General features: G+C 35.3%; 1 protein-coding gene across 1 annotated transcript in view; it reads right to left on the minus strand.

Annotated features, from left to right (window-relative positions):
* LOC149786082 (beta-1,4-N-acetylgalactosaminyltransferase bre-4-like) overlaps nt 1–12,136 on the minus strand; it is a 100,192-nt gene that overhangs the window by 12,948 nt on the left and 75,108 nt on the right. The window contains exon 4 of the mRNA XM_089978113.1: nt 9,729–9,851. Within this exon, the coding sequence (XP_089834239.1) occupies nt 9,729–9,851 (123 nt within the window). The remainder of the gene's footprint in view (nt 1–9,728; nt 9,852–12,136) is intronic.

Genomic DNA, 12,136 nt, shown 5'->3' on the forward strand with positions numbered 1-12,136 from the left:
TGAAAAATCCATGAACGGAACTTAAAACTGCATAATTTTCATGTGTGAGTAGAAGTCTGTAGTCATGGGGATTTAAAATTACGCCTCGTACATGTGAATGGGAGTCTGGGGTCAAGGGAACTTGAACAACACATATATTTACTTACAAACACGCTGTTTGACTGACCATCACCAAGTCATATACTGACCAATACCTGCATTTGATAACCAGTACACCGTTTGATTGTACACTGTATACACCTTTCTACTCAATACGCCATTACCGATCCCAAGCCCAGTTATCTACTAAATAATACGCGGGTTTGACTGACCAGTGGCTCACTTATTAATTAACGAGTGGAATATATATATAAATGCCTAAACTTAGACAAGCATACTGTCAACCTAGAAAAGGGGTAGGAGTGCTCAAACACAAGCATACAAGACAAGACGTGGAGAGAGTGTTTAAGTTTCAGCTGTTAAAAATGTGCAAAGACCTGACACAGCTATAAGCGATGATTAAGTAGGAAATCTGTGTTTCTGTATGGTCCTTAAAATGGCAGTGGTGGTTGTTAAACAAATATCATTATCACATACCAGATCTCTTCCACTTTCTTTGTCCCAAGCTTCCCTTAACCATCGGTTCATACTATAACACTCTTCTGAGACAATCTTTTCTTTCTACATATCTTCTACTGCGCACTCCATTCATCATCTATATGACTACAGCGTAGAGCATGATATTGGCATCAAACAACATATTTGGCATCAAACAACATATTTCAGATGGCTCTCTTCACCTGCCATCAGCATCTTGACTTGTCTTGAAAATCGATTTTGAAGTTCCAGCAATCAGAACCCGTGTAACATAATTCATTCATAAATATATATATAGAATTTCATGGATTTAAAAATTCACTTTCCCGACTCCCGGGACAAGTTCAAATTCGGTTGCGGCAGCTTAGATTTGCAAGACACTAACCTTCTTCTTTCCATCTTATAGTTATTGTCAAGGTCAGTCTTGCATTTTCTCACTCAGACGTGATAATATGAACATTTACTATTTAAAGCAAACTTTGACAAATAACGAATACATATTTATATAATTTAACTAATCAGTTACAATGTACTGATAATATTTTTACATATCATGGATTCGTCAACTCTCCAGTCCTAAGTTAGCCTTGGGCAGTTTCTCAGATTGCTGACTCCAAACAACCGGCTTTTAAAAAAATAAAAATTTACGTCAGCAATTTAATGGCGAGTATGTGATAATTGCTAAAATTACAACTCGTAGGATTTTTTCGACAGGTGTGCGATAATTGTATGCATATGTATGCATATATGTTCGTTCAAAGATCGAGATTTCTTTCTATATTCAGTAGCTGAAGGTTTCTACTCCCTAGCTGGAATCTATTCATGGACTTCATTTAGACAAGATACCTACACTACTCTGAGAGGTATCACGAGAACAGTACTGAAAAACAGCATCAGCTACAGATATGACAAAAACAGTCACAGCAATGGAAGAGAATAAGAAAGAAGAGTTCGAAAAGTTTTAAATTGCACATGCTAAAGCACCCTTATCAACAATTAATTGGATGAAACCGTTAATATCAACGCCCTCGCAGCAGAAAAGAAATAAGAAAATAGTAAAACAAGAACAGATTACTCTTGTTCATGCATACTTTACCCCTATTCAGGCATCCTTTACCCTTATTCAGTCATCCTTTACCCCTATTCAGGCATCCTTTACCCCTATTCAGGCATTCTTTACCCCTATTCAGGCATCCTTTACCCCTATTCAGTCATCCTTTACTCCTATTCAGGCATATTTGACCCCTATTCAGTCATCCTTTACCCCTATTCAGGCATTCTTTACCCCTATTCAGGCATCCTTTACCCCTATTCTGTCATCCTTTACTCCTATTCAGGCATATTTTACCCCTATTCAGTCATCCTTTACCCCTATTCAGGCATTCTTTACCCCTATTCAGGCATCTTTTAGCCTATTCAGTCATCCTTTACCCCTATTCAGGCATCCTTTTACCCCTATTCAGTCATCCTTTACTCCTATTCAGGCATCTTTTACCCCTATTCAGTCATCCTTTACCCATATTCAGTCATCCTTTACTCCTATTCAGGCATCTTGTACTCCTATTCAGGAATCATTTACTCCTATTCAAGCATCCTTTACCCCTATTCAGGCATCTTTTACTCCAATTCAGTCATCCTTTACCCCTATTCAGGAATCTTTTACCCCTATTCAGTCATCTTTTACTCTATTCAGGCATCTTTTACTCCTATTCAGGCATACTTTACCCATATTCAGGCATTATATACTCCTATTCAGGTATCATTTTGCCATATTCAGCAATCCTTTACTCATATTGCTCATCAGGCACCTAAACCATTGAAATTAGAAAATAACACTCGAATACAAAGCGCACCTAACTTACTGAACTTTACTGAGCAGCAACAACATGGATACACTTTTAGGCAGCAACAACACTGATAAACCTTTAGGCAGCAACAATATAGGTACACTTTTAGACTGCAACAGCATTGATACACCATTAGGAAGCAAAGACAACTATACACTTGTAAGCAGCATTTACGACAATCCTACCCATGCAGCTGGCTATGGATGAATCCATAAACTGTATCGTGCAGCCAAAACCTAATGCAACAGTCTCTGTTTGCAAGATGAACGATAATAGCTACAAGAACAATCGACGTACATTTTACACAAACCCACTTGACGCAATCTTCAAAAAAATAAAACTTAAGTAGCAGGAATCGATCATCAATGGCTAGCTGATTGAGCACATTCATCTCATAACACATTTCTGTTTTGTGATACCAATGCATTTAATAAGGCTTAAGTGTTTCCTTTTACCTCTAAAATAATTCATGGGTTAGTGCGAGGTTTAAAATTATCTGGAACAAAGTGGTTTACATCAAATGCGATGAAAACGGATAAGGCACCAAATTTCTTAACCAAACATTTTAAAAATGAATTGAATAAAGATACATTCATTTTGTCACCACTGAAAGTCCTGAAACAAACGCCAGTGTCGTGCAATGTTTTCAAAGAACCCTAAAATAATGTGATCATGTTGAAAGAGAAACATGTTCTCTAACAAATTTGACTTTTCAAGAAGTAATATTATTTGATCTTTCGTTCGTACGTCAGAGACAAATAAATGAAAGGATTGTTAAAGATGTAGGTAGGGTTAACATTGTTAAAATTAAAGGCACTTTTGCAAAGGTTATTTGCCCAAATGGACTATAGAAATAGAAGATATGAATGAAGTTTTAAGATGAACTTTTAACCTGCCCGAGTTACAATAAGTGACGAAGAAAGACCATAAAACATACAATCTCCAAAGCATTCTCGATCAAAGATAACATAACATAAAGTGGAAAAACGTCGCAACCAAGAAGTTAATACCAATTGTAAAGGATATCCTCCAATTTTTAATTCTAGGACTGCTGCTTCGCGAGTCAATAACTATAAAAAGAAGTAGAGATTATGAATATGCCATTAAACATTGCACCGAGAACTACTAAAACAAGAACCACAGTGACTGTGATCTTGAGAACGGATTCCTAATAAATCAAATCGTTTTTTATTGCCAATAATTGTGGTGTGTTGTGTTGGTGCTGCAGATATAAGACACCTGAGTTTCCAACAAGGAAAAAGATAACTAAACAATTTTACTCTACAGCTGTATTCGCTCTCTTCTATTCAATACCTCCTTGAAATATACCAACAGTAGTTACAATTCTTCAAGTGACATTGATCCTCCGGAACCATTTGGAAATACATTTCCCATTTGATATCCAGTGACTCCTCGAACTAGAAATAAACTATTTTATTTAACATTATCTAGTGACATTTTAATGATTCGTTTCCCAACAGTAAGTGATGGTGATTCACGGCCAAATTACCTCAACAATAAATTTGGATCACCAAGATAATTGGGAAGTGGTTTTGGTAAAATTATTCATCCCCGTCAAGTCTAGAATAATATCGCAAATCAATCGATGAACGTGTCTAAGAAACCCTTTGAAAAAAATTATCCTGGCTACTATGAAACACCACCTCTCCCTACATATACCTAGTCTGAGAATCCCTGCAGGATACGACTTTAATGTTCGACATATTCGTCGAAGCGATTTGACATATAATCAACGGTCAGTTTTGACGTTTGGCAAATCACAGAATAAAACTCACAAAAGTATGCTGATCGAGTTGCATGCACCTTTTCAACGCCTTAAATTGTATATTTTCGACGGGAAAATGCTTTCCATCACCTTTTCTCCCAGTCTGTTTGCTTTTCTGGGTGGAAACACAGCAATCGTCCCTACGAAAGACATCAGTTTAACTGATTCGCAAATAATATCGATACCCTATTGAAATTAGCTTAATTTGATATCTTGTACTCCGGTATTGGCGAGTACGGCGTAATAGGAAATTTATCCACACTGTTGCTTAGAGTGATAATGAAGGAGGGTACACTTATCGCGTTTATAGAGAATGTGTGCATCCTCGTTATCTTCCTATCCATAAATCATATTTTGCCAGTATTTATATTAGTATAAAGGAGACCTTGGGAAAAAAATTATATTCTCCAAAGGAAGTCACCTTAAAACTACATTTTCATAAACGATTGTCCACTGAATTGTAACTAAAAGATCCTGTGTACCGATGAGTACCTCGAGAAAGAGAATAGAAAGAAAAATATTCAGAGATTTTGACGTTTTAGTTTACTTCCAATGATATACCAAGATGTTTGCAAATGTTCCAAGAAACAACTCAATCTGTTTATCATGCCGACGACGACGATAACGATGCAAGAATGTAAATGGGAAGAATTTCATACCTTGTCTTTGACCACCTAGTCTCTTACCGAAATTAAAGTCAAAGGACAAACTGAAAGTAGCGTCGATATGAATAACAGTTATTTGTTCCAGAAAGTCAAAGTTCTTAAAGTGAACAACACTAATTCAGTCGCCGATGACAGAGTGACTCCGGTCAATAATATTGTCATTAGTTGTTCAGCAGCTTGAGCAACAGACTAGTAAGCAGCAGAATAGACACTTACTCATACTGAAATTACCTTTAGAAACTCTTTACTTAGGAAAGAAGCCAAAACACACTTCTGGATGCATCGGTGTGTGGAAACTTCATAGCTGGACGCCTTCAGCAACAAAAAGTTCACATAAGACGACGTTTTCCACAATGTTGAATTTAGCGATTGCCATAGAGAAAAATCAAACCAGGAAGTAATTTGTAATTTAGAAATGATGAATCATTTGCACATAGACATGTGGCTGCAAAACAAGTAGTTGTCTACTAGTGTGCATGTACTACTGCGACTGAATCGAAATGTTCCATTGGATGGCAAATATTAACGATTTTAAAACTAAGAATGAAGAAGCCATAATGTACATACGACGAGTGAAGTCTTACCTAATGTAGGAACTACATCAGTGAATCTCTGATCAGAACTACAGTCAAGTATCCTTTTAAACGAGTAGAAGTGAAAATCTTCACTATTGTTCGTAGACTCCTTTCCAAGGTCAAATATAATTTATTCCAATGTCAGCTGCCTGAAGGTTTGTTTATAGGCATCGTTAAGAAAGTTGCCTTCAACAGAACAATGGACCAAAACCATTTCCAGTTTCCAAACTTCAGAGTATTCTTAATAGAAACTGTGTAGTAGACCTTTTAACTTAACTTCGCCCAGAAGAATTGCTGGAGATCTTACTTGAGACTTTGCGACGAATACGCAGGAAGAAATAGTTTACAGTGAATTAATTTACACCACAACAAGGTAGTGATGTGGCAGCTTAGTGGGAAAACTTCAGTTTGTAGCGTGAATTGAACACTTCCTGGAAATCAATTGCCTGATAGACATCATCATATTCTTTTAAAACTAATTGGAACACGAACCTATTGACAAAGGCGGAGTGGACGATGTTTTCTTCCAGAACAAAAACGACAGCAGTCACAGATTCCACCTTGAGGTGGAGAATATGAAAAGACAGAAACAGTAATGATGTCATGATAGCAAGAACAAAAACGCATAGTTTCTTGTTTTTCTCGTCACTGAGCTAAAGTAATCAGACTAATGTCCAGGGAACATTCTTATATTTGTCAAATCGATCTTCCTGTCAAAAGCAATACTAGCAATGTTTGATGATGAGTCATGAAGACAAGCTGGAAGAGTAAATGGAAGAAATATCAATACTCATCACTGAAGAATAGATCGTGAAACAGTGGGGCAAGGACTTGAACGACCATATCCTATCCAATCTACACTGTCTTCCTTAAAGCTGAAACGCATCGACTCTCTCTTGCAGCAGTACCGGGCCTTTCAGTTCTTTAACTTACTTGGCAGATCTTTATTAAAAAAATATCAATTTGAAATCATTGCTTTATAACTACCTGTGAAAATAAATACTTAGGACACCCATTACATCCATATTCACAGTTCGTAAACAGTTTTCTGTACTTCAGTGATATGTGCCAATTATGACCTTCCTCGTCGCAAACCTAACGAAATTCGAAATTGTGTTATCAAGACGTACCACAGCTATCTCTCATAAACGCATCGGGCAGCCATCTACTTTCCCAAAGACCACTGTGTAGAATATTTTGATTCATATGGATTACCTTCAGAGAAGAATGGTTGTATACACTCAAGTCAATAATTTGAGATGACCAAATTCCGATTCTTTGATGTGTGAACCACACTGTATGTATTTTTGTCATCCCATTAATTTGAATGTTATTTCTTTAGAAATAACAAATAAAAAAGATATGTGGCTCTCTGATCATTATGTCTATTTCCTTTAACTAAAGTTTTGTGTTTATCGATAGCAAAATATCAGTCTGTTAAGTCATTGGTAGTGTAGTCTTCTCGACGTTGTCGACCATATAAATACGTTCATATTGAATAATATACTGTGTATTTGTCAGTGGTCCAGGAATATAAATGAACCTGTCACAGTACTAAAACAAATCCGATAGCCTGACGTCCGGGGCCCAACTAATGTTATATCGGGCCCGTCCTGTATTCTAAAGAGATGCTCGTCGGGCTTGTCCAAAACAATAATCAAATTTGTCAGAGAAAATTTTGATCAAGCTAATGAAATACGGAAGTGTATTTTCAAAATGTTGACATATCTGCCATAACCCAGCGTAATCTGAATAAAATCAGGTCGCCACTGTCCTACCTGAAGTGGAGATCTGATTTTAATCAAATTGTAACACTGTATTTTATGCTAAAACAGGTTTGTGTACTCCCAAACCCTCTAACGCAGCCGTGTTTCGAGAAAACAACTTTAATTAATCTTCGAAAATAAAAAACCTCCACTATCAGTACTAGCGATATGTGTTTGAAGACTGCTAATTTGCACACAATTGGTAAATCAAAGAGATTATCGGTGCGTGTAGGAGAACAAAGTTATTAGATATCATTGCTTTGAATGAAAATGTTTAAGTCGTATGTAGTATAGGCTTTTGACAAGTTTGTGAACATCGGCAATGTTTCTTTGAAGTAGGATTTTACTGCATATATATAAATCGTAAAATTTGATTATTTCACTTGTCAGAATTGTGTTCAAGTTTGATTCATTTTTAAAGTCCATTTAGGAAGGAATTAGTTATCAATAGTATCAGCAAGGCCCAACAAAAATAAATTTCGGAATGGATTCACAGAGTATTACATACGCGACGTATGTGTGCTCAGCCTATGTTATCCTGTCCTTAGATGACTACATCTTTACTTAGTTTCCGCCATATTGTTTTAAACTTCTGTTTTCACTTATTAATCAGAGAAATTGATCCAGCATGTATATTGGTGTGTGATAGCGAAATGTCATTTTTGGACCTGAATTTGTAGGAAATGTTATCAAACACAGAAATTAAAATTAGAAACCAAGACTGTAAACTAAGTATCGAGGTATGAAAAGTTAATAAGAAAAACTTTAAATAAAAAATAATAAATAGTAAACTAGTTCCATGGAAATGTTAGCAGTGGCGAATGTAAAATCAACGTTCACAAATGAAAAACTACTAGTGACGAACAGAAAGTTACGCACATTAGTTGTCATTGACGGATACAAAATTAACAGAAAGAAATAAGAAATGCTATTGAATGCACGAAACGGTGTCATTAATTAATAAAAACTGTCTGAAAAGTTGACCTTTTCGCTCCATAGATATTTTATGATCAAACATCTGAACATCATCAAACATCTGTGGTACTAGGATTTCCTCAGTTGACATATATGTTTAGCAATCTCAGACTATTTCCTCTTAAATTTAGTACGACTTATGCGTCAATTTCAAACACCTTGCCCAAGGATACATTTGTTGATGAATTTCCTTGAGGAAGTTATTATAGCTGGTTTTTGTCAATGATAATTGCATTTGGTACACGTATATATCGTATTCACTGATATTTTAAATATCGTATATCTAACATTTTATAATGATTTTTCGGCTGGAGCGGAAACGAACCATATTTGTAACACATACCGACTTGTATATATGTGTATTTTTCAGGAAAGACTTGTGTATTAGAAAAAAAAACAAGTAAAACCTACATTACAAGGAATACTTGCAAAATCCGACTGATTTATATTTCTGCCAAGATGATGTCTATGTGTTGAATTCCCTATATTAACAAGGGTCGTGGACTTTAAAATTGCATACAGTACAAAAAGAGGTTGTTTATGTGTCATTCTTAGCAAAGAATGTTTCAGCAATGGTTTTTGGATCAGTACATGGAGTATGTAAAGATTCGTAAACATATAAGTAAAGTGATCAATCTCTAGTGTTAAGAAGTGCTGACCTCTAGAAACATATCGAATTTAGAACGCCAAATTATATTTCAGATTGTAGCATAAACTCTCGCACGAGCTGCCCAATGGGTTATGTCTGACAGATCTGATAAATGAAAGCCTAAGCTAGACAGACATTGTTATCTGAAAGGTTTCCAGATTATACATAACCTTTCCAATGTCTTTTCGTCAGCAGATAAGTTCTTGCCTCACTAAGCCTACAGTCATTATATGTATATATCACAACTTAAATCAGCACACATCTGTAGAAACGAGGGCTGACAGATAGGTGAATTAATGTCAATAAACTGAGTACATTTCTAATCACGTTTTATGCCTGAGGTTTTTAAGTTTTGGGGCAGAAGTACCGTTTTGACGCAATTGACAAGTTATCATTTTTAAAAGTGTCCTATTTCTGCAAGTAGATGGGATGCACTTGTTTCTTCTATCTCTCCTTTGCACGAAGGCATATTAGCAGGGGAGCAGACTACCAATCCTAAATTAAATCTGGTTCAGTGTCTTTCCTGTTTGTCGTTGATGATAAAAATCAGGGCACTCCCTAGTCAAAGCATTACTTTCTCCACGTCATTTAAAAACATATTTCAACATTGATAACAGGAATCTTGAGACAAATCCAGTTTGCTAACTCAGCGATAGTTAAGAAAGAGACTTTTCGGAAATAAGTGTAGCTGTGTATTGACTCGAATTTTTTATATATTATTTGAACCCGTTTGGTAGATAAATCGATGAATATTTAAACCATTGCATTTGAATGTCTGAGCTGGCAGTAGCATGGAGGTTGCACCTATTTGATCTCTTTTCAAATATTAATACTCTTGTAGAAAATAACGAAAAAGATAAGAACATTAAAAAGACCGCCATCAATTTACCTGTGTGCCATATCATCGTCCTCGGCACCCCAACCCCAATACATGTTAGAATAGCCATTCACCATCTGGAAATGTTCAGTGCGCATGCTCAACACTCCGCCGACCAGCGTGTCGTAAAGTAATCTGAAGGAAAGATTGTGATATCGCATGGTGAAATATTCTGATTTTGCTTTTTACCTTTATTTCGAGCTAAGTACTCATATTATCAAAACTATGACTATGTATTTTACACATTTAACTAGGGGTACTTTCCTAGCACAGCATATAAAACACACCAGACTAGTGTGATTGACATATTGAGCAAAGCCCTAGTAATTTCACGGTGGTTGGCAGACGATAACGTGTGATATTAACAATCTTTTGGCAGCCTTAGTCATTGGAAACATTAGTTCTGATTACCAGCAATCTATTACCAAAATGTACATAATATAATATTGATAGGTAAAGTTTTTTTGTGGATTGTAAGATCATCAACATAACAGTATTTGTCGAAATAATATTAAGTTGACGATGTTACACTCCAGTAAGTCATTATATACATAATTGACCTTTTTCGCGCTCTGATTCTAGTTCATTGAGATGTATTTTGTGAAATATCGTTTGCAGCAGGTTTTACACAAGAACGTCATTATATATTGTGCGAAACATTTGATTTTCACTTTCATAAAAAAAGGTAAGTTAGTTTAATTTCTAGGCGAATTCATATCTTTACTAAATCAAAGAATTACGTGTTTCTTTTTATTTACTTCCAAAGACATTCGCGATAGTAAAACGGTCTTTATTAAGCCCTATGTTTATAATATGAATACATATTTGTAGCACCTGCCGTACAGATGACTTAACACCCAACCCCGACTGTAAGTTAAATCCTTGCACCCACAGTGATGCGTGTAGCACGTACGCAAATACGAATAAACATAAAGTAAATGACATTTAACTATTCATATTTGCATTATACCAAACTCTGATACCTCCAAAAGGGCCACACCAACAACCTCTTCGGAAAGTAATGGCGTTTTGAAAACAAATTTGAAAAGATTGGATATGTCTTCTCTACATGATAAAAAGGACTATTGATAACATGCTATCTAAATCGACCTCTTCGTCAAATGAGATACAAAACTATTTCGGGCTTAGAATACTGATTATGGACTGTAGTCCATCAGTAAAGTCTGGCAATATATGATCCTAAATCTGTATCTGACGATATACGTCACTAATCAATTTAGAGATCTGTTTTCATGTGACACATCTTGAAAGGTTTCCAAAACAGAATATCATAACATTACTGCTGTAAGCTTCATTTTTTAGTCCGTTACTATTTTAAGAATACATAACAAATTTCTGACTTCCTGACGCTTTTTTGTGTTTTTTATATGAAATATATAACTAACATATATAAGTCATTTCACAAAACGTAAACAAATGCTCCAAAACATGACAATCATTTTACAAGAATAAAAATCGCTACTAAATAAAATATTGAATACATACAAAAACTTGATCCAACTTTCATATAATAAAATGCGGGTCAGGGCCTGGGACAAAATACATTTCGCTGGTTTCAGTTTCGTGCTCAACATGTTTAAAGAATACAAAAGAGTGAAGAAGACCGTTATTTCAATTAAATATCCTGGAGTGTAGAAGACCGGTATTTCAGTTAAATAGCCTGGAGTGTAGAAAACCGGTATTTCAATTAAATGGCGGGCTAATGGTTCCTTGACAAGACAATAATAAAGACATTTACCAGACAGGATATTTACTCAAATACATCAACAATTCATAGGAAATAGACTTATTTCAAATACATCAACAATCCATATGAAACAGACTGAATTCAAATACACCAGCAATGCATATGAAATAGGTTGATTTCATAAACGTCAACAATGCATATGAAACATACTGATTTCAAATACATCAGTGATTTATATGAAACAGACGGAATTCAAATACATCAACAATTCATATGAAACAGACTGAATTCGAATAGATCAACAATGCATATGAAACAGGTTGATTTCAAATGTACCAAGAATGCATACGAGATAAACTGATTTCAAATACATCAACAATCCATATGAAATAGGCTGATTTCAAATAGAAAAATTCCATATGAAGCAGAATAATTTCAAATATGTCAACAATGCAAATGAAGCATACTGATTTCAAATACATCAACAATCCATATGAAACAGACTGATTTAAAATACGTCAACAATCCATATGAAACACTGATTTCAAATACGTCAACAATGCATATGAAACACTGATTTCAAATACATCAACAATCTATATGAAACAGATTGATTTAAAATACGTCAACAATCCATATGACACAGACTGATTTCAAATACATCAACAATCCATATGAAACGGACTGATTTAAAATACGTCAACAATCCATA

Source organism: Sinohyriopsis cumingii, chromosome 12 (genome assembly GCF_028554795.1).
Source record: "Sinohyriopsis cumingii isolate HCF-2022 chromosome 12, ASM2855479v2, whole genome shotgun sequence".
Lineage (NCBI taxonomy): Eukaryota > Metazoa > Mollusca > Bivalvia > Unionida > Unionidae > Sinohyriopsis > Sinohyriopsis cumingii.